Source organism: Pelophylax lessonae (genome assembly GCF_965119305.1).
Source record: "Pelophylax lessonae genome assembly, chromosome: 11".
Lineage (NCBI taxonomy): Eukaryota > Metazoa > Chordata > Amphibia > Anura > Ranidae > Pelophylax > Pelophylax lessonae.
In genome coordinates, this window is record NC_138778.1 from 237,584,070 (window position 1) to 237,607,100 (window position 23,031).

Consider the following 23,031-nt stretch of genomic DNA (forward strand, 5'->3'; position numbering starts at 1 on the left):
CCGTTTCCAGGTTTTATTAGTTACCATTGCTGCTTTTTCTCATACTTCTATATTTTTTATAGATTCATATCATACATCTACTTCTGATGAAGTGGCATATTTAGTCCTCAAAACGCGTTAGTCCTGCTGATGTAATGATTGCATTCAACCACCTATTAACTTTTATATTCTGCTATGCTGGTTTCTATGAACCTGGACTTGGGGACATCTGCCGGTCTTATCATCATTTTATTTCTATACATTTTCCATGTTATGGTTGTATATCTGTATGTACCAATAAACGTGTGACCTTCCCCCTGACAACCTTCTCATCTCTCTCAATTAAAGAAATGAACTGGTAGGAGATCAGAGGACCCATTTACTAGTTACCTTGAGGGGGGAATTGTAAGATCCTCAGAGACAAAGCTTCCTGATGTGGGCGGAGTCCTGGTTTAGGGGAACCAATCTGCTGATGTCTAGTAATAATCTTTGTATTTCTATTTTAGTAGATGGACGGGAGATGAGGAAAACCTCAGAGGATTCTCTCACTTTGTCTCCAGACTGTAAAGTAGAAGATGACATCACACACGGTGCCGTCCTTCCAACAGATAAGAGGTTTTCCTGTGCTGAGTGCGGGAAATTTTTCAGTTTTGAAACCAAACTTATTGTGCATAAACGATCCCACATGGGAGAGAAGCCGTATCCCTGTCCTGAGTGCAGGAAATGTTTTGTACAAAAATCACATCTTGTCACACATCAAAGACTTCACACAGGGGAAAAAACATATTCCTGTTTTGAGTGCGGGAAATGTTTTTCACACAAGTCAAGTCTTTACACACATCAGAGATCTCACACGGGGGAGAAAACGTATTCTTGTTCTGAGTGCGGGAAATGTTTTTCACATAAGTCCTCTCTTTCCATACATCAGAGATCTCACACGGGGGAGAAGCCATATTCCTGTCCTGATTGTGGGAAATGGTTTTCACAGACATCCAGTCTTTTCACACATCAGAGATCTCACACGGGGGAGAAACCTTATTCTTGTTCTGAGTGCGGGAAATGTTTTTCACAAAAGTCTGCTCATCGCATACATCAGAGCTCTCACGCGAGGGAGAAATCTTATTCCTGTCCTGAGTGCGGGAAATGTTTCTCAGATAAATCCTATCTTCGCAAACATCAGAGGTCTCACACGGGGAAGAAGCCTTATTCCTGTCCTGAGTGTGGGAAATGTTTTTCACAGAAGTCCTATCTTTCCATTCATCAGAGGTCTCACACGGGGGAGAAGCCATATTCCTGTCCTGATTGTGGGAAATGTTTTTCACAGACGTCCAGTCTTTCCATTCATCAGAGATCTCACACGGGGGAGAAGCCATATTCCTGTCCTGAGTGTGGGAAATGTTTTTCACTGAAGTGCAATCTTTACACACATCAGAGATCTCACACGGGGGAGAAGCCCTATTCCTGTCCTGAGTGTGGGAAATGTTTTTCACAGAAGTCCAATCTTTCCACACATCAGAGATCTCACACGGGGGAGAAGCCATATTCCTGTCCAGAGTGAGGGAATTGGTCTTCACTGAAGCCCTGCCTTCCTGTACATCAGGGATCCCACACAACCCTCGAAGTGTATTAGTGCCTTGAGTGCGGGAAATGTCTTCTATATGAATGTTGGTGGACATGTGGGGAAGAAGCACACCCTGATATACACCTCAGATATACTCCATGGCTGATCTTCATCATGTAAGAAACACTTCGAGATCACCAGAGACATGGATGAAGATGGATGAAGTGTTGGCCATTAATAGCAGGAGAAAAATAAAAATGGAGTCCTTACCTCTCATTGGCTGAGTACATTTTGTGCGGGAAGATTTTGTAGTCATTTAGAGGTGTATTTTTTCAAAATGTGTTGAATGAATATGACACTCATGAGGAATATTGGCCATATTTTATTTCATAAAGTGAATTCCTATAATTATCAGCTCTGTCTGGTGGCAATAATGAGGGACAGCAAAGCTTCTGGGATTGGTGCCAGTATAAACTTTTAGGTCACACACTCAGACGTTCCCCTTCTCCTCCCCCATCCTTATTATGGAAGCCGATGGAGGAAGCAACACAGTCAGGTGACATTTTTTTACTGGAAGTGGGGCAGGCAAAAGAGTTTTCTTCCAAGGACTCTGCAATGCCCCATGGAGAGGGAGTTCACCCAGAGAAGGTGTATGCAGGCAATCTCTTATCTCAACCCCAGAAGTTGTTATATCCACAAGCCATTGGGAAGAAGGGGACCCATTGGTGCTGTCCGAGATGAGGGCAAGCTCACATATAAGGAAAGAGCAACAAGGTGTTGAGGATAATTGCAATCAACCACACCCACATCCCAAATGCGGTAATTTGGGTAAAAGAAGGGATGTAATCTGGGGTTCCAAAGGTGACCCTACAGGAACTCAAGCCCCACTCAATAAAAGAAAGGGGACTTTAAAGGGTGTGGAATGTGCAAGCTTACAGTTTCAACAACCTCCTGCTCCTTCTACTTCAACTTAGGGATGTAACGATATCAAAATCTCACGATACGATACAATTTCGATATTGACCCCACGGTACGATATTTATTGCGATATTGTGGGAAAGCTCACGGTATTGTTAAATAGCTCATATCAGTGGCCCTAACTGTCCTCAGCACTATTTTGCTTGTGTTTTAACAGACATGCAACTATTTTTTGCATATAACTAGCATAAGACCCTGAATATTTCTTGATATTAGCTTCATATAAATTCTCCATACAGTACTCCTGGGAGAGGGAGGGTCAGTACCCTGCGTCATTGAGGAATCTATTGAATCTATTTCTTACCAGTCTAACACAGAAAACAGGTTTACATGAGGAGAAAGTGAAAGAATGACCTCATCAGGGTGCTACTACTCCTTCCCCGTGAGTTACAGGCTAGTTCTATAATTCAGTGTAATTCTTCTACATTACAAGACATTACACTCACCGGCGGTCCGGTGTCTTGCTCTTGCCTTAGTGTAGTGGTGCTGTGTGTTTCCTGGTGCCTACCTGGAAGCTGCTCCGCCTCCGCCCCACAAGCCCGCCCACCCACACTGCTCCAAACCAACTGGCAGCCACTCGCCTCGGCTCGGTCAGTAAGCACGCACTGTGCAGCAGCATAGGGAGGTGACAGGTGAGTGACCGTCCGTGACAGACGGCGGCCAGACCAGTGAATTTGACTAATAATCGAGTCCCAGCCGCGGCTATTTTTTTTTCTTCTAGCGGCCGCCCCTGATCATCTGCCGTCTGCAAAACCGTGCCCCAACCACGACGATATCAGGACACGGTAACCATCGCGATACCGCGATAGCGGCAACATCATTACATCCCTACTTGAACTAGATAATTCCTTTGCTGCTCTCAGGTTTTGGGCTTTCAGCTGCAGTCCCCAGTTTCGTTAGGAGTCCTGGTTGGGCATCAACACCATCTAAACAAGGGACTTCACTTAAAGAGGCACCCACACTCATTGGGTGGAGTAAGACTTTTACAGGCCTTTTGCAGAGATTGTGAAGGGGTGATAGTGGATGAGAGGTTCCACCAAGCATGGTGGCTTACGATTACAAGTTAGGATTTCGGAGCCTTTTCCCTTCTCACTTCACACTTTGTTTTTTCTTCGATTCTGCACAAGATTTGCTCCTTCACAAACTCCCGATCCTCCTCTGTTTTAGGGGGTGATTGTTCCAAAGGATCAGAGGCTCTGCTCAAACCTTCTTTCTCTTACGTCCTCCGACAGTCGCCGCCTCTTCATATTCGTCACAATGGGGGTATTAGACTTTGCTCCGTAGGAGTAGCTAGGCAACAGAATATGTCAATATTAAAGCTTTTAGCATATCCCACCCCCAGGGGGTGGTCCCCTCAGTCTATACCCTCCTGCTTCCTTTTCCATACCTCAGTTTCAATGTCTAGCTTTCAGGAGTTAGCTGGCTGTTTCTGTGCTGGGGCATTTTGTCTCAGCCTTTATCTTCTTTTTGATTTTATTTGAGTTTTTTTCTCTTTCTTTACTTAGCTGTTACTTTTGTCAGCATTAGTTCTTCTGATGAAGAGGATTGTGCGGGCTGGGTCTCGGGCTGGCCCCCCTGGTCGCAGGTTGTGGGCCAGTGGCTTCCCGGCCTGCCATCGAGCGTTCAGTCAGGTATTTTTCCTGGCACATGTGAACGACCCATCCCTGTTCGCTGCAGGGATGCTATGGTGAGGTGGCTACCTCACTGGAAGCCATTCCTGTGTCCTGGCTGCGACTCTCCCTGTCACATGTGCAGTGGCTTGATCGCTTGTGCGGGTTCCCCACGCCACTCAGCAGGTAAGTGTACTCTGTGTGGGGACCTGTCTGTTTAGTGGGTGTCAGTCTGGGACTGTGTAACCCTGCATGTCTGTTCACACTATGGGTCTCCCTGGCTGTATGCTGCTGTGGGCTGCAAGGAGGGGGGCTGTTATACACTGTTCTGTGTGCATAACTGTGTGATTTCTCTGTGTGACATGCTATTTGTTGTAGGGCATGCTGTGGATCATGTTTTGTGCAACATGCGGCGGCCGCTGCTGCGGTCCGCCATTTTAATGTTGACTACAGGCAATGAGGGCTTCTTCTATAGCTGGGAGCGGCGTTTTTGGCGCCAAGCGCCGCCATTTTGACGGCGATCGCTCCGGCCTCATGTAGCACTGCATTTACCTCCTCCCCCGGCGGCCATTTTTTTGTAGCCTTCCATAGGCTTTATAGGAGCGGCTTCTATTGCATCACTTCATTTTCCCTGGGCACACCGATCGATACAGCAGCAGCAGTGTTCTCTCCAGGTTTTTATCCTCCTTAGTCCTGTGTCCCTTGCCTGAGTTTGTAATTTTCCCTGTGGGGGTCGCATTGTGCTGGTGTGTGTGAGCGGTGGGCTGCGCTAGCCGCCTTTTTAAAGGGGCAGTTACCCTTTTTTTCTCCTGCACACTTCTGGGGGCATGGATTCTCAGGAAAGCAAATTTCCTCCCACCTTACTGGGAGGCCAAGGGGCTGCTGCTGTTTCCCCTGAGGGGGGCGATTTGGCCACAGTTGTGGCTAACCTGGCTGCTCAGGTGCAGATGCTTGTGGCTGCTCAATCCACTAAAAGGCCCAGAGTTTCAATCTCCTCTGATTCAGAGGGCGAAGGTGATGGGGCTGCTATGGCTAGGGTCCCCTTATCGGGGTCCCGTTCGTCCCTGGACTTTGCAGGGTCAGAGGGGGATGCAGAGGTTGAGGGGGTTGATGATTCTCCCCCTGGCTCGTCTGAAGAGCTTGCAATCATGGATGAATTGGTTGCTTCTATAAAACAAACGCTGCATTTGCAGGATGAACCATGTCCACCTGCTGTTCTGGCTTCTTATGGGACACAGCGGAGGCGCAAAACATCACAGGTTTTTCCTTGCACTGAGGATTTTCAGCGCGCTGTTAGTGAACAATGGCGCAATCTCAAAAAGCCTTTTGCTGTGCCAAGTAGGTTCAAGCTGCGTTATCCCTTCACACCCGCCACTGATGAACGTTGGTGTGTACCACCTCCGGTGGATCACGCGGTGGCGGTTTTGAATAAATCCACTGCGATTCCGGCAGAGGATACCCCGGTGTTCCGGGACGCTACGGACAGGAGACTGGAGTCTCTCGCCCGTCATACTTACTCGGTTACCGGTTCCATGTTGAAAGCTATTTTTGCTTCCCTTATGGCAGCTCAGGCTGTTGCGGATTGGACGCAGGTACTCAGGCGCGTCCTGGTGGCTGATTCTGCCCCGCCAACGACGTTGGCTATGGTGGATCAGATCCATCAGGGTGTCATGTATTTGTGTGATGCGGAATTGGATGTAATTCTTTTGGCTGCACGTGTGCACGGCGTGGCGGTGTTGACACGCCGTTTGATTTGGCTGAAATGTTGGTCTGTGGACCAATCGTCTCGCAAGACCTTGGCTAATTTGCCCTATTCAGGATCTCGCCTTTTTGGCGACTCACTGGATACGCTGATTAAGGGGATCTCTGGGGGTAAGAGCACGCTCTTGCCCCAATCTCACAAGGCTAAGGGCGCTCAAGGTAAGAAGCACGCTTCATTTAGGCCCCCTCAGGGGTCCTTTCGTGCCTTTCGGTCGCATTATAAGGGCAAGCCCTTCAAGGGTCAAGGCTCCCAAAAGAAGCCGTGGGCAGATAAGCAGAAGTCCGGCCAGTCCGGATCCGCTGCCCATAACAACGCGGCCTGAAGGGACGCCCTCACCCAGTTCTGGGGTGGGGGGACGTTTGCTCGGTTTTCTTCAACCCTGGCTGGCCCGCGTTCGGGACAGGGGGGTTCAGGAGATCGTTCGGTCTGGATACAAGATCGAATTCCTCTCTCGGCCGGCGAACAGGTTTTTTCCCTCAAACCTTCAACTGTCTCCGGAGCGTTTGCGGGATCTGCACCTGGCGGTGCAGGACCTGCGGGCTCAGGGAGTGGTGGTTCCGGTGCCTCATCGGGACAGATTTCAGGGGTTTTATTCGAATCTGTTCACTGTGCCCAGAAAGGAGGGCAAGGTTCGTCCAATTCTGGACTTAAAAGCTCTGAACCGCTTTGTGCGGGTTCGCAAGTTCCGCATGGAATCCCTGCGCTCGGTGGTGGCTGCCCTGGTTCCAGGAGAATTCATGGCCTCCATCGACTTGAAGGATGCGTACCTACACATCCCCATATTCGAGGGTCACCAAAAGTACCTTCGATTTGCCATGGCGGAGGATCATTATCAATTTGTGGCGTTACCCTTCGGTCTCGCTTTGGCTCCGTGGGTGTTCACCAAGGTGCTTGCACCGGTTCTGGCCTTATTGAGAGCCCAGGGTATCTCAATCCTGGGGTATCTGGACGACATTCTGGTCCGGTCTGCGACCAGTCAGGGTCTGATGAAGGACCTGTCCGTCACGATGCAAACTCTGCAGGAGTTTGGTTGGACGATAAACTTCCCAAAATCGACGCTGTGCCCGTCGGTTCGTCTTCCCTATCTGGGGATGATTCTGGATTCGATTCAGGCGAAGGTCTTCCTGCCGGAAGACAAGCTCAAGACGCTTCAGGACGAAGTCAGGTCCCTTCGAGACGTCCCGTGCTCATCCCTCCGGACGGGCATGAGGTGTTTGGGTTTGATGGTCTCGGCTTTCGAGGCGATTCCCTTCGCCCAGTTTCACACGAGGGATCTCCAGGCGGAGATCCTGTCCAGGTGGGACGGGCGACCACAATCTCTGGATCTTCAGATCTCGTTGAGTCTTCGTACGAGAAGGAATCTTCTATGGTGGCTGCAGTCCCCGGCGGTGTCGGGGGGCAAGTCTTTTCGTCCGTTTTCGTGGACGGTGATCACCACGGATGCCAGCCTGTCGGGTTGGGGTGGTGTTCTGGGCGTTCTGTCCGCCCAGGGTACTTGGTCGGAGGAGGAATCCTCCCTTCCGATCAACATTCTGGAATTGCGGGCGATAAATCTTTGCCTTCAACGTTGGACGGACAGGCTACAGGGCTGTCCGGTTCGGGTTCAGACGGACAATGCCACAGCGGTGGCCTACATCAACCACCAGGGGGGCACCAGGAGTGCCCGAGCGGCTCGGGAAGTGGCCGACATTCTGTCTTGGGCCGAGACGCACGTCCCGGTGATAACGGCAGTTCACATTCCGGGGGTGGAGAACTGGCAGGCGGATTATCTGAGCCGCCAGGCTCTGGACCAGGGGGAATGGTCGCTCCACCCGGAGGTTTTCCAGATGTTGTGCGCGAAGTGGGGTCTTCCGGATGTGGACCTGTTCGCGTCTCGTCTGAACAACAAGGTGGGAAGGTTCGTGGCAAGGACGCGCGATCCTCGGGCAGATGCGTCAGACGCGTTAGTGGCTCAGTGGCATCAGTATCGACTGATGTATGCATTCCCACCGATTCAGTTGCTGTCCCGGTTCCTTCGCAGGTTGTCCTCGGAACCAAGAACGGTGATTCTGGTGGCGCCAGACTGGCCCCGCCGGTCTTGGTACGCAGACCTCGTGAATCTGGCGGTCGACGCTCCATGGCGTCTGCCTCTTTGGGAAGATCTTCTGTCTCAAGGACCGATATTCCATCCTGCTTTACAGTCGCTGGCTTTGACGGCCTGGCTGTTGAGACCGAGGTCCTGAAGGATAGGGGTCTCTCTCCGGAGGTCATTCATACTTTGATCAATGCTAGAAAGGCCTCTTCGGGGAAGATATACTACCATACTTGGAAGGCCTACTTTACCTGGTGTGAGTCCAGGGGGTACTCCCCTCGCTCATATTCGGTTTAGAGAGTGTTGGCTTTCCTTCAAACGGGCGTGGACCAGCGTTTGGCGTTGGCCACGATTAAGGGTCAGATTTCTGCTCTGGCCGTTCTTTTTCAGCGCCCTGTGGCGTCTAATTCTCTGGTTAGCACCTTTGTTCAAGGGGTGCGGCACCTGGTCCCTCCTCGGAGGGAGCCTTTGCCTCCATGGGACTTGAACCTTGTTCTGTCCGTGTTGCAACATGCTCCCTTTGAAAAGATCAGGGAGATCTCGTTACCTCTGTTGTCCAAAAAGGTCGCCTTTTTGGTGGCGATCACTTCGGCTCGCAGAGTTTCGGAGCTGGCAGCTTTGTCGTGCAGGTCTCCGTATCTGGTACTCCACTTGGATAAGGTGGTCTTGCGACCTAATCCTTCTTTTCTTCCGAAAAGGATTTCGGAATTTCACCTCAATGAGGACATTGTCTTGCCTTCGCTTTGCGCGAAGCCTAAGCATCCGAAGGAGGTGGCTTTACATTCCTTGGATGTTGTCAGGGCGATCAGGGTTTACCTGAATTCGACAAAATCCTTTCGCAAGACGGATTCTCTCTTTGTCCTTCCTGAGGGACCTCGGAAGGGCATGGCGGCGTCGGCTTCTACCATCGCCAAATGGATCAGACAGACCATTGAGCAGGCATATGCTTTGAAGGGGAAGGTTCCTCCTATGCCTGTGAAGGCGCACTCTACCAGATCTCTGAGTACGTCTTGGGCCTGTCATCATCGGGCCTCTGTGGCCCAGGTGTGTAAGGCGGCGACTTGGTCGTCCGTTCACACCTTCTCAAAGTTCTACAAAGTGGATGTTCAGGCATCGGCAGATGCTTCCTTTGGCCGCAAGGTTCTTAGTGCGGCAGTACCTTAAGGTCCCTGGTTTTTGGGCCCTTGGCTGTTTGGGATGTTTTTTATCCCTAGGTTGTTTGTTCTTCCTGGGTTGTTGCTCCTGTTGAGCAAGATTTTTTTCATGTTGCCCAGTTGGTTTCCTTCCCTTGGTAAGGTTACTTTCTCTGATGTGGAGACTGCGTTGCCTTAGGCGCGGCTGCGTTTCCCACCCCTCATGTTTGCACTGCTTTGGGACGTCCCCATTGTGACGAATATGAAGAGGCGGCGACTGTCGAGGACGTAAGAGAAAACGGAATTTTTGTAAAATCTTACCTGTAAAATTCCTTTCTCTGAGTCCTCCGACAGTCGCCGCCCCCGCCCCTCTTTTGGGGTTTGTGTATGTACTCTACTGCTATTCTACTGAAACTGAGGTATGGAACAGGAATCAGGAGGGTATAGACTGAGGGGACCTAGCTACTCCTACGGAGCAAAGTCTAATACCCCCATTGTGACGAATATGAAGAGGCGGCGACTGTCGGAGGACTCAGAGAAAGGAATTTTACAGGTAAGATTTTACAAAAATTCCGTTATATTTCCAAGACCAGATGGCTATGTTTTTTTATTATGAATCTAAATTCATTGTGAAAAGTCTCTTCATGTGTGGACATTCCGTATGGAATTGATGCATCTGGTGGTGGCCTCTCTCCAGCTAGGGGTCTTCCTGGCATCGGTGGACATGGAGGAGGACCACCTTCATGTCTTCCCCTCTCCAGAGTTCCCTGTCATCTTCTGTTTGTGGTCTTATCTCTCTATGATTCCCGAGTATCAGAGGTTTATCAGGGTCCTGGCTCTGATTCTGGAGCTTTTCATGAACTCAAGGTATTCATATTGTAGGGTACATGGATGTCCTACTTCTCCGGGAACTTTCTGCTCTTTTCTTGGAACACAAGGGGCTTCATTTACTAAGAATCCGGTGAAGAAATAGATGTTAGATTCCTATTTACACCAAATTGAATATAAGAACATTGGAACTCCTCCCTGGATGGGACTTTTTAGGCACTGAGTATATAATACAACTATATTATGTGTGAGATAAGGTGGGAGCCCCTTATAAGTAGATAGCTATATAAATGTATGCTTTAATGAACAGTAAATTGAAAATGATTATGACCTTTGTAACAAACCATATATTTTGCAAAGCAAGACTGTACATGCTAGGAGAAGAGGAAATGTAGCTGCGGTTTCTATATTGTAGATAAGATCTTCGTGTTATTAACCACTTAAGCCCCGGAAGATTTTACCCCCTTCCTGACCAGGGGGTTTTTTGCGATTTTTTTTTTTTTTTTTTTTACTGCGTGACTTTAATGGACAATTGCGCGGTTATGCGATGCTGTACCTAAACAAATTTGACGTCCTTTTTTCCCCACAAACAGAGCTTTCTTTTGGTGGTATTTGATCACCTGTGTGATTTTTTTGATCACGCGCTATAAACAAAAAAAGATCGTAAATTTTGCAAAAATAACAATATTTTTCCCATTTTTTTTTATATGAAATTCCCCTCCAAAAAAATGTAAAAATCAAAATTTTTTAACATTTTTGTCCAATTTGTTTTATGCTACCTATGTTTGGTAAAAAAAATCACAAAAAGCGTATTTTGATTAGTTTGCGCAAAAGTTATCGCGTTTACTAACAAAGGGAAAGATTTTTGTCATTTTTGGTGTTTTTTTTTTTTTTTAACGAGTAATGGCGGCGATCTGAGTTTTTTTTTTTTTTTTGCGGGTCTGCGACATGGCGGCGGACAGATCGGACCCTTGACTAACATTTTTGACACTTTTGGGGTTACCAGTGACATTACTGCAGTAATCAGTGCTATACATATGCACTGTTACTGTAAAAATGACACTGGCAGGGAAGGGGTTAACTGTATTGGGGAAGGAGGGGTTAAGTGTGTCCCTAGGGGCGTGATTCTAACTGTGATGGAACATGGCTACTAGTGTAAAAACATAGTAGAACCGTCTGATCTCCATTTTTACACAGGGGAGAATGACAGGCGGCTTGTTCACATTAGCCGCCTGCCTTTCTCCCTTCCCGGCGAATGATCGCGAGTGACCGGCGGATATCGGGTCCGCCGGTTACACGCACTGACTTGTTAGGGAACAACCCGGGGCGGGCGCTCGCTCACCCACTATTGGCTCACAAGTCAGCGACAGGCTAGTGAAGTACCGGTACGTCACTTTGCCTGTGAGGGGCTGACCATCGCAGTATATGTACTTGCGGCGGTCGGCAAGTGGTTAAGAATGTAATGTTTGGTGACCATTAGTTTTGCAGCGAGCTATACGTGTATAAATGGATAAAAGATAAAGATTCCGAGAAGAATTGCCTATGTGGTCATCAGGTGTTAACTCTATTTATCCAAACATTTAGTTTTTATGCCACGCCATTAATTCTATTCTTAAACAAACATTTGACTAAGCGTTAGCTTCTATTTTAATGTTGTTACTATCTAGAAGAGGCCGTTTCTATGTCACGCTATTAACTTTTGAATATGATTGGTCCATGAAGGGGCGGTTGCACGGTTTAGGTTGTATATAAGATATTCTGTACCAATAAACAAATGTAATCTTGCTACACTCAACATGTTGCCAGTGTCTTGATTACCCGATCGATCGTAGAGTTTCCACACACCCAACCAGAAGTTAAGAAGGGCAAACAAGCAAAGAACCCTCACATTATGTAAAATCTATTTCATTCAGAAAACATGTACATGGAATGCGAAGCTACAATTACACCAGTGTATACAGTTTACAAAGACTGACGTTCTCCATCCGACGCGTTTCGGGGCTTTCACACCTCCTTCCTCGGGTGAAGTAGGCATCAATCTTCTACAAATATAAATACATGGGTCAATAAACTATATATTAATTACCATAATTCAGTATCTATAGTCCCAAGCCAGACTTGCATGTATTACAGTGCTGTTACAAAAGGCATTTCCATGTAGAAATAAAAACCCCATTTCAGGAGCTCCGCCAATTTTCCCTAAACATACAGTTGATGTTTATATTGTGCATAGCTGTAGAATATAATAGACAGTGATGGTGAGGATACTGTACCAGACCAATGCAGTCCTAAACCACTGAGGCCTGACAGACAGGTCCTGTCATTTACACAGACACATGCTATTATATAAACTGCTAAAGGTATAGAAGATGCATCTATATATCCAATAGAGATTGGTGTTATAATTCCGCCTACCTGAAGAGACCCGTTATAGAGGGATGTATAATATAAATAATATACTCTGGTAATGTCTAAATATAATATTGTAGTTTGTATGTAGTTTGACATAAGCTGTTATTGTGTGTACACATTATCTCAGACATTCTCCCATATTGCCGTTTTGGATGTATATCTGGGATTAATATCTATATAGGAAATCTCCGCTACGGTTAATATATCTCCCTGGCTGCGGCCTACCTCAATACAATCCCAATTAAGGATTTAATAACAAAACAAAAAACAGGAGGTAGAATGGCGCTGCCTGGAGCAAAAATAGTCCTGAAATAAAATGGGGGATTAGTGGAATTGTTCCATTATTTCTGAAATCCCAGTGGTACTATAGTGCAATAAACCAATAGGAAAATAAATAACGTGCATTGAGAAATAAATTCATAAACAATACTAATACATTTTCATATTAAAAATACCCAATAAAGTGACTAAGTGCAAAAAAAGGTGTCCCATGTGCACAATAAATAAGATAAAAATCCAAAAACCATGTGCATTGGAATATAAATTCATAAAATAGTATTGATCAACTTGCACATAAAAATGATAAAGTGACTAGGTGCAGAAAATTGTCCATATGTACAATAAATGAAATAAATTAATATTAAATATTCAATCTTCAATGGTGATTCGTGATTGTGAAAGAACACGCGTGCTCCCCCTCTCTCTCCTAGGACCGCACTCACCAGATCACCAAACCCCAACAGGGGTAGCACGCCTCTTGGTCAAAGATGGTTATTATAACTTTGCCCAGCTGGATATAAAACCACGTTCCCAGTGTAGAGAGATCTTGTCTCAAAGGCCATAGATATATGAAAAGAAAGGAATCCCCATAGTGTTAATCTATATAGTCCACAAAGTTTATTTAAATAGGTAAAATACTCACAAACAGCAATATTGCGATCACAGTGTAATAAAAAAAACAGTGCTTCCGGGACGCCATGCGTTCCACGGGCCGGAAGTGAGCGGTAGTGACGTGATGACTCTCTGCGCGTTTTGTCGATGTGACATCATAAAGAGCAGCTCACTTCCGGCCCATGGAGCACTGTTTTTTTTTATTACACTGCGATCGCAACATTGCTGTTTGTGAGTATATTACTTATTTAACCGCTTGCCGACTGCCAACAGTAATATTACTGCTGCAGTGCGGCTCCCCTGGGTGCAGGGACGTAGACCTACATCACTGGACTGCAAGTGATTCCGGTGGCATACAGTGTTTAGACACAGCGGGAGTCAAAAAAGCATTTTGGTACAACTAGCACATGCTTAAAGTGCCGCCATTGGTCATTCACAATATCATGAAAAGTCTTGGGACAGGGAAAAACCTTGCCAGACTTTTGGGTTTCGTGGCCAGCGACTGCCATCCGGACTGTCCAGGAGTCGCACAGAGTGGGTCTGAGGAAGAATTTACATTATCAATAATCCGGGCTCAAAAACAACTTTGGCCCATCCGCTTGCTGTAAATGCCCTGAAAAACAAATGGATGCTCCCGATTTTTTTTTTTCTTTACCTTGTTTTTGAAGAAAGTATACTTACCTTCCTTCTACTTCCTCCCTCTGAGGCCGCGGCCCGCGCCGTCTCTTCCTGTTTGCAATGACTCCTGGGAGCTGAACATAATCGCTCCCAGGAGTCAATGCGCCTGCACCGGCCCCACTCGTCAGTTCCGGTGCAGGCGCGGCATTCCCTGCTAAACAGCTCACATCCGAGATGGCAGCGCTGGAGAAGAAATTTTCAAGGTAAGTATTTCTTCTGAAAGGTAAGTGCGACCCGGGACAGTTCAGAGGCTATCCATTGTGAAATGTACTAGCCCTCACTGTCCAGGGGGTATTTTTATCTAAATTTCACCCCGGAACTCCGCTTTAAATATACACTAACAGTAGAGTGTGCAGAGATATGCCCGCAGAGACCCCCGTACTGTACCACCTCCAGAGAGAACCCTCCTGAATGGCCTGCAGCAGGAAGAAGAATCACAGGAAGTGACCTCGGCCTGGATGTAAAAGGTCACGCTGCTAATGCAGTACAATAGAACTACACAAAAATGGTTGCCAATGCATTTTATTAGGAAGCTCAGGGAAAATGGCAGCTCAATAGATGTCAATGGGAAAAATATACACATTGCCCACACTTAAGATGACGGTGCCCACGGCGTGTAATGCGGCCAGGGACCACCACAACGAAGGCCTCAAGGATCTACAATCAGACCCAGTAAGAAACAAGGTATGATTGCCATCCCGATCAGGATGCCAGGCGCCCCAGTTACATAGCCCCCTGTGGGGATGGGAGAGGGAGATAGGGCACAGGGCTGGGTACCTTCTTTTAGGAATCCCAGGTCTTAGTATCCCCAGGAGGGGGCTTGCATCCCCCCAAGACCATCAGGGGCAAGGGGGGTCACATTTACTCCCCATACCATGGACCGGGTGGGCTCCGCTCCGGGCAGACCTTCTCCCACCCAAAGTGGGGGTGCTGCCAGCCGAGGTGGGAAATTTGTCTTGGGGCCTTCCAGGTTGTCGCGTCCCAGCGAGGCATCTGTTCGCAGGCTCATCCCCATCTGGAAAGGGGCACCGTTGTGGCGAGGCCTAGTACGGGACTATAACCTGCTCACGCTCGTATGCCAGGCTGGGGGGACCTTAAGGATCTAGATTATCCAGTGCGAAGCCCCAGCCAGCATTGCTTATAGATCACCAGGAGGACCCCCCTGAACACTAGTAAAGTAAGTAAAGAGAAATAAAACAAAATTTCTCTTACGTCCTCCGACAGTCGCCGCCTCCTTTTAAGTCATCACTGTTGGGTATTGACTTCCCATCCGCAGGAGTAGCTAGGCATATAGACTTAGTCCAAAGACATTAGCATATACACACCCATGGGGGCTGTCCCATCTGGTCAATACCCCCCCTGCATCACCACTCCCAACTCAGTTTTAATCTGCCTAGCTTCAGGAGTAGTCAGGCTTCCTTGTGCTGGGGCTTCGGTCTCAGCCTTCTTAATCTTTTATTTGATTTTTCTTTGAAAAATGTCAGTTTTCTCTTACTTTACTAGCTGTTTATTTCTCTGTCGCTCATTGACAGACGCAGACTTCTTGATTAATATCAGTAGGGATATACTGCCCCCTACAGGAGTAGGACACTAGGCAGGAAAAAAGTTCTGGCCACACCTTATGGGCAGTCCCAGGGGGTATATCCTCTCTCTCCCTGCTACAGGATGTCAGTTTTTTTCTGCCTAGTCAGGAGTAAGGACCTAAGTTCCTTGCTGGGATCTGTGGTCCTGGCAAGCTTTTTTAGATAAATCTTTTTTTAGTTAGCTTTTTTTTCTCCAGTTTGTGCCTGTGAGATCTTTAAGCAATTATGCTGGATCTGGGCGACGGGCTGGATGTTGAGATCCGGTGGTCACCCCAGCCGGCCTACGAGCGCGTGCAGGCCCTAGCTCCGTGCTGGGTCGGCCGCGACATAGTCCCACTGGACGGGGACTGGCCCCGCGAATTAAGCGTCTCGCCAGGTTGCCTACGTCCAGTCGGAATCTGAGTCGCAGTGGAGAGGGGTTCTGTCAGGAGTTGGTGCCCACCTGTTCCGGTATGGTGAGTAAATGTTCCCCCCCCCCCCTGCTCCTCATGGCTGACTCTGGGGTGGACCCGGGCCCCTCCCTGGGACGGTCAGACCCACACTAATCTGGGTTCCCCTCTGTTCCCCTGTGCACCCTCCCCCTGTGGTGTCCCTCTTCCCCCTCCCTTCCCCCCTATGGGGGGGTGTTTGTGTGTGTGTGGGGTGGCTAGCCATTCATGCAAGCCGCTAAAGGGGCGGGGGGGTCCCGAGTGCGGACGGCTGTTGTGCGGGGGGCTTCCTCCCTGGCTTCCCAGGGCCTACCTGCCGATCGATCGTCTGTTAGTGAATGTGGGCACCCCCCTTCCCACCGCAGCGCGCGGGGCCGCCATTTGTTTGGAGTCCCTCATGTGGCTCATGGGGGCGGCCATCTTGGTACACCCAGCTCATTTTGTTTGCAGAGCTGGGCAGCTGTGGGAGTTACCGAGGGCGTGTGAGGGGGAGGAGCCCCTCCCTAGACCCTGGAAGATCGCTCCACAGGACTTGTCATGCAGACAAACGCTGAGAGCAGTCCTGTTGAACTCTGGTGCATCGTGTGGTGAGCCTTTTGGGAGTCTCTCCCTCTCTCTCTCTCTGTGAGGGTCTAGAGGCACGCTGTCTGACCATTGAGGGGTGCTGCAGCGCTGGGTGACATTTTGCAAAAAAAAAAAAAAGTTTTTTTTTTTTTTTTTTTCAATTTTGTCATATTTTGCTGACGAGTTCCCCTGGTGTTGCCATGGACCCTGCTGCACATGAGTCCCCATCTGATCCCCTCGAGGTGGCCGCAGGGCCCTCCGATTCTCCACTCACCATTGATTCGCTTTCAGCGGTCCTGGAGTCATTTGTGTCCCGGGTGGAGGTGGCCTGTCAGGGACGGGGGGCTAAAAAACGACCCCGCCCACCCCTGTCTCGTCCGATACCTCAGACTCTGATCCTGAGCCGGTCGCTGCTGCTGCGGGTTCCTCCTTTAGGGTTGATGTCCCGCGCTCCTCTGACAGTGAGGATGATCTTCCTGCCTAGCGCATTACAAGGCACTGGTGGACGCACTGATTATGTCAGTCCGGGAGACCCTAAAACTGGAGGTTGCACCAGTGGAGGCAGTTCAGACGGAAGTTGCCTTTGGCGCTCGCAAGCCCTCCAAGGTGGAAAAGGTGTTTCCCTTTCCCAAATGCTTTGATGATATTATTAAAGACGAGTGGGCTCATCCAAAACGACCCCCTGGGATGCCTAAACGGATTGCTAGGCGCTACCCGTTTGAAGAGTCCCTCCTTAAAAAATGGACGGTGCCACCTGTGGTGGATCCGCCGGTTTCCAGACTAAATAAGGCCACAGTTATCCCGGTGGAGGATTCCCCGTCCTTTCGGCATCCAGTTGACCGTAGGGCGGAATCTGTGTCCCGTTCCATATTCTCCCTGGCAGGGTCGGCCCTAAGGCCAGTGTTTACCATTGCTCTTGTTTCACAGATATTGAAGGAATGGGCCAAGCTATTACGCCATGACCTGGAGGGGAGAAGTCTCCCTACTGCCGTGCCGGATTTGCTGGAGCAAATAGTGCAGGGGCTACAGTTTGTTTGTGGCGCCGCACTGGACGCTGCCCCATTGCTGGGGCGTGTCAACCTCGGCGGTGGTCCCCTGGCGCATGCTATGGTTAAAGTGCTGGTCGGCGGATCAGGCTTCCAAAAAAGCCTTGACTGATCTCCCTTTTCAGGGGGATCGCCTGTTTGGTGCTACCTTGGATGAGATTATTAAGGATCTCACTGGGGGCAAGAGCACCTTTCTACCGCAGGCTAATAAAGGTAAGGAACCTTGTCGTAGACAGGGACCTTCCTTTACAGCTCACAAGAAGTTTTTTCGCTCCTCCGGGGCGGGCGATAAGGCAAAGTCCTCCAAAGCCCCCCCGGGGGGTTTCAAGAGACCCTGGTCTGGTAAGCAAAAATCCGGTCCTTCCAGACCTGAGGATAAGACCGCTTCAGCCTGAAGGTGCGCCCCACCCAAATTAAGGGTGAGGGGGTGTCTTCGCCGGTTCCCGGACCCGTGGTCCTACAGTATTCAAGACAAATGGGGTCACGAGATCATGCGGTCGGAACACAAGATCGAGTTGCGATCGTTTCTACCGGTGCGGTCCTTCCCTTTTAATATGCGACTGTCCCCGAATCGCCTAATGGCTCTGTTGGGGGCAGTGCAGCACTGGATGTAAATGGCACCCATAGAGGGTGCCTATCTTCACGTTCCCATTTACGCAGGACACCAGCGGTATCTGAGCTTTGCGGTGGGAGCGGATCATTATCAGTTTGTGGCGTTACCCTTTGGTCTCGCCTTTACTTTCGGGGTCTTCACCAAAATTTGGGCCCCAGTCCTGGCGTTGTTGCAGCAGCGGGGCATATCGGTCCTGGGCTACCTGGACGACCTCCTCTTTTGTGCGGAGTCTCCACAGGCTCAGTGTCATACGCAGACTCTCCAAAAGGAGATTCTTCCCAAATGGAACTGGAATTCGATTTCCTAGAAAATCGGATCCGGCTGAGTGAGCGGACCAGGTAGTTTCTGGTTTGGGGGCCTCGGTCTCTGATGCTCAGTCAGAGTAAGCCCTTTTCTCTGAAAGTACCCAGGTTATCGATAAATGTGTTGGAACGGAAAGCGATCAGGTTTTGCCTTGTTCACTGGACCAGGCATCTTCAGGGCTGCTTGGTTCGGATTCAGATGGACAATGCCATGGCCGTGGCCTGTGTCAACCATCAAGGGGACACCAAGAGTGTTCTAGCGGCCGTGGAAGCGGCCAGCATGTTTTGGGTGGAACAGTTTGTTCCGGCTCTGTCTGCAGTTCACGTTCTGGGTGTAGAAAATTGGAAGGCGGACTTTCTCAGCCGTCAGACCTTGGATCAAGGGGAATGGCCTCTTCAGGTCAGGCTGGTCGCAGACGCTCCTTGGCGACTTCCTCTCAGGGAAGAGCCGCTGTCTCGGAGACCGATCGTTCATCCTGCTTTACGATCACTGGCTTTGACGGCTTGGCTGTTGAGAGCCAGGTGCTGAAGGACAGGGGCTTGTCTGCTGCTTCAGTTTTCCCTACTCTGATTAAAGCGAGGAAAACGACTTCCAGAAAAGTCTATCATCGTACATGGAAGTCTTATATCGCGTGGTGTGAATCCCTTGGGTTTCCTCCACGTTCTTACTCGGTGGCTTGGATATTGGCCTTTCTGCAACGGGGGATTGAGCAGAAGCTGGCCTTGAGCACTATCAAGGGTCAGGTCTCAGCATTGGCAATCTTCTTCCAGAAGCCACTGGCGACTCATTCTTTGGTACGGAATTTCATCCAGGGGGTGCGGCACCTGGCTCCTCCGGTGCGAGCGCCCTTGCCGCCCTGGGATCTTAATTTGGTGTTGTCGGTTCTCCAAAAACCTCCCTTTAAAAATATTAGGGAGATTCCCTTACTTACCTTATCCCAGAAGGTGGCCTTTTTGGTGGCTATCACTTCTGCACGCAGGGTGTCGGAATTGGCCGCATTGTCCTGTCGTTCCCCCTATCTGGTGGTTCATAGAGATAAGGTGGTTCTTCGTCCGAATCCATCCTTCCTTCCTAAGGTGGTTTCAGAGTTTCATTTGAATGAGGATATTGTGTTACCTTCCCTGTGTCCTAAGCCCAGTCATCCTCGGGAGTTTGCGTTACACTCCTTGGATGTGGTTCGAGCGATCAGGGTGTACTTGGCTACTACTGACTCTTTTCGTAAGGCTGATTCACTTTTTGTGATCACGGATGGCCCTAGAAAGGGGTTGCCTGCGTCTGCCGCGACTATCTCCAGATGAATCAGACAGACAGTGGTGCAGGCTTATTCTATTAAGGGTCAGGTTCCTCCGTTCCCTGTTAAGGCGCACTCCACTCGGGCTCTTAGTGCTTCCTGGGCCTTCCGCCATCAGGCGTCAGGGGTTCAGGTTTGCAAGGCGGCTACCTGGTGGTCGGTTCATACCTTTACAAAATTTTATAAAGTTGATGTGCTGGCATCGGCGGATGCCTCTTTTGGCCGCAAGGTTTTGCAGGCCGCTGTTTGAGGGGACCGTTGGTCTACCTCTGGGGTTTTTTCAGTTGGGTCTCATCCTTTTGTTCGATGAGTCCTTGATGCTTCTGGTTGGCTCCGGTTGGGCCTTCTGGATTGGATTTTTATTTCTGTTATCCCACCCCTCATTTGTGGCACTGCTTTGGGACGTCCCTACTGATATTAATCAAGAAGTCTGCATCCGTCAATGAGCGACAGAGAAAATTGGATTTTTGACTTACCGTAAAATCCTTTTCTCTTAAGCTCATTGACAGACGCAGGACCCGCCCCTCTATTTTTAAGTTGGTTGGGTTGAATTCTCTGACACTGCTTTGTTACATAACTGACATCCTGTAGCAGGAAGAGAGAGTATATACCCCCTGGGACTGCCCATAAGGTGTGGCCAGAACTTTTTTCCTGCCTAGTGTCCTACTCCTGTAGGGGGCAGTATATCCCTACTGATATTAATCAAGAAGTCTGCGTCTGTCAATGAGCTTAAGAGAAAAGGATTTTACGGTAAGTCAAAAATCCAGTTTTTGTCAGCTTCTAGTGTTAGTCTTCTCTTCGGATGAAGATGGGTCATGCGGTGCTGGGATTCGGACTGACCGCCCTGGTTCTCCAGGGCACAGAGGGTCAGATGGACCCCCAGCCCGCCATCGAGCGTTCAGCTATGGTTCACCCTGCCACTACGAATGACACATCCCTGTTCGCTACAGGGATGCAGCCGTGGGGTGGCTACCTCACAGGACTCGTCTGCGGTGCTGCAGCGTCATGTCCCTGGCTCACGGCACTCCTTGTCAGATGAGGACAGAGGTTTTCCGTGCATAGAGGCTTCCCATGCCATCTGGTACAGGTAAGTACTTCTGTGTGGGGCCTCTGTCTGGGGTGGCAGTCTGTGTTGCTGTGTGTTCCCCATGTCTGTGCCTGTGTGACTCCCTGTGAGGATCGCTTGTGCAGATACTGTATGTTGCCTGGGGGTCCCTGTCCCTGTGTCACTTTGGTGCATTGTTGGGGGTGCAGACTTTTGGTTATGTGGCGACCGCAGCGGTGCATATTCGCGCGGCCCGCCATCTTAACTATGGGCAAACATGTGTAGCTCCTCTGGGGCGATCCTGCATGTTATTTTGGCGCCATCTGTCGCCATTTTGTGGGCGGTGGAACGATCGGTCCGGCCGCATGTCGGCGACCATTTTGGCGTAGCCTCCAATGTATTCCTATGGGGCAGCCATTTTCCCAGAGCTTGGCATAGCCTACTTCAGCAGCACTTCCTTTCCACCAGCAGCAGGACATCGGTAGCAATGCTCTGCGAGCTCTGCAGGTTATTGCTCTCAATTTTCCTCTGTGTTATCGCTTCTGGCTCAGTTTCTCTTCTCCTTTTGGGGTCTTTTGTCAGTATAGCTGCTGCGGTGGGTTGCACACGCCGCAGCGATTTTAAAGGCACAGTACATTTGTATTGCACTGTGGTTTGTTTCTGATAACTTGGGCGATGGATTCTCAGGAAAGCAAGTTTCCTCCAGCTTTAGTTGGGGGCCCCAGTTCTCCTGTGGCCCCGCTGCGACCCGATTTGGCTGCTGTGGTGGCGACTTTGGTGGCTAATATGAAAATGCTGATGTCTGACCGCGCTGCGAGAAAGAGGCCCAGAATGTGTCTCTCCTGATTCAGATGGGGATATGGCTGCTGCTGCGAGCGTGCCCTTTTCAGGGTCCCGCTCATCCTTGGACCCCCCGGGGCCTGAGGGGGAGGCTGACGTGGAGGGGGTTGATACCTCCCCGGGGTCGCCTGAAGAACGGGCGACCATGGATGAGTTCATTATTTCTGTTAAGGATACCTTTACATTTAGAGGATGAGCCCAGTCCTCCGGGAGTTGTGTCATCTTTTGGGACACATAGGACCTGCAAGTCTGCGCAGGTTTTCCCCTGCCCAGCTGAGTTTCATTACACTGTTAATGAAATGTGGCGCACGTTAAAACGTCCATTCCTGGTACCTAGTCGGTTCAAATTGCTTTATCCTTTTGCGCCGGCTACGGAATCACGATGGTGTGTGCCTCCGAAGGTAGATCACACTGTGGCCATGTTGAACAAGGCTTCCTACTGAGGATACCCCGGTTTTCCGGGATCCCACGGACCGGCGGTTGGAGTCTCTAGCTCGCCATTCCTATACGGTGGCGGGTTCGTTGCTCAAACCCGTTTTCGCGTCCGTTCTGGTGGCTCAGGCGGTGGCTGATTGGACTAAGATGCTTAGGGGCAATCTCATGTCTGATGGGGTCCCACCTGCCCGGCTGGAAATGGTGGATCAGATCCACCAGGGAGTCATGTACTTATGTGATGCAGCCTTGAATGAGGCCCCCTTGGTGGCTCGCCTCTCTAGTGTCGCGGTGCTTAACCGGCGACTGATATGGCTGAAGAGCTGGTCGGCCGACCAGTCCTCACGGAAAACGGTTGCTGATTTTCCCTATGCTGGCTCTCGCCTTTTTGGCGAGGCATTGGATACCCTGGTGAAAGGCGTCACGGGGTGCAAGAGCACTATGCTGCCCCAGAACCCGAAGAACAAGTCTTTTCGAGGCAAGCGGGGTTCTTCGCCTAGATCCAATCAGGGGTCCTTTCGGAACCAATCCAAGGGCAAGCCCTTCAAGGCCCAGGGCAGCCAGAGGAAGCCCTGGGCGGGTAAGCAGAAGTCCGGCAATGCCGGCTCGGCGGGTCAGTCCTCCTCTGCCTGAAGGCCAGATTGGCTCTTCTGTGGTGGCTCCAGTCCCCGTCGGTGGCGGAAGGCAAGTCCTTCCATCCGTTGGTGTGGACGGTGATTACCACGGATGCCAGCCTGTTGGGGTGGAGTCCTGGGCAACCTGTCTGCCCAGGGCACTTGGTCGGAGGAAGAGTCCTCCCTCCCGATAAATGTGCTGGAATTGCGAGCAATCAAACTCTGTCTCTTCCAGTGGTCGGACCGTCTTCGGGGCCTGCCTGTCCGAGTACAGACGGACAATGCTACTGCAGTGGCTTAAATCAACCCCCAAGGGGGCACCAGGAGTGCTCGGGCGGCCCGGGAGGTGACCGACATTCTGTCTTGGGC

The 23,031-nt window shown here is 49.8% G+C and overlaps 2 protein-coding genes and 1 pseudogene across 3 annotated transcripts in view; 2 read left to right on the plus strand and 1 right to left on the minus strand.

The window, feature by feature from the left end:
* LOC309567520 (uncharacterized protein) overlaps window positions 1-23,031 on the minus strand; it is a gene marked incomplete at its 5' end in the record, with an annotated part of 1,161,679 nt that overhangs the window by 289,842 nt on the left and 848,806 nt on the right. The window lies entirely within an intron of this gene.
* The window catches only part of LOC309566962 (uncharacterized protein), a 162,345-nt gene that overhangs the window by 16,841 nt on the left and 122,473 nt on the right, over window positions 1-23,031 (plus strand). Inside the window, exon 3 of the mRNA XM_082272282.1 lies at window positions 540-1,608. Within this exon, the coding sequence (XP_082128408.1) occupies window positions 540-1,537 (998 nt within the window). The 3' untranslated portion in view covers window positions 1,538-1,608. The remainder of the gene's footprint in view (window positions 1-539; window positions 1,609-23,031) is intronic.
* Window positions 14,501-23,031, plus strand: part of LOC309566963 — a 130,751-nt pseudogene continuing 122,220 nt past the window's right edge. Inside the window, exon 1 of the transcript in view lies at window positions 14,501-14,587. The product of the transcript in view is annotated as an uncharacterized misc_RNA (transcript). The remainder of the gene's footprint in view (window positions 14,588-23,031) is intronic.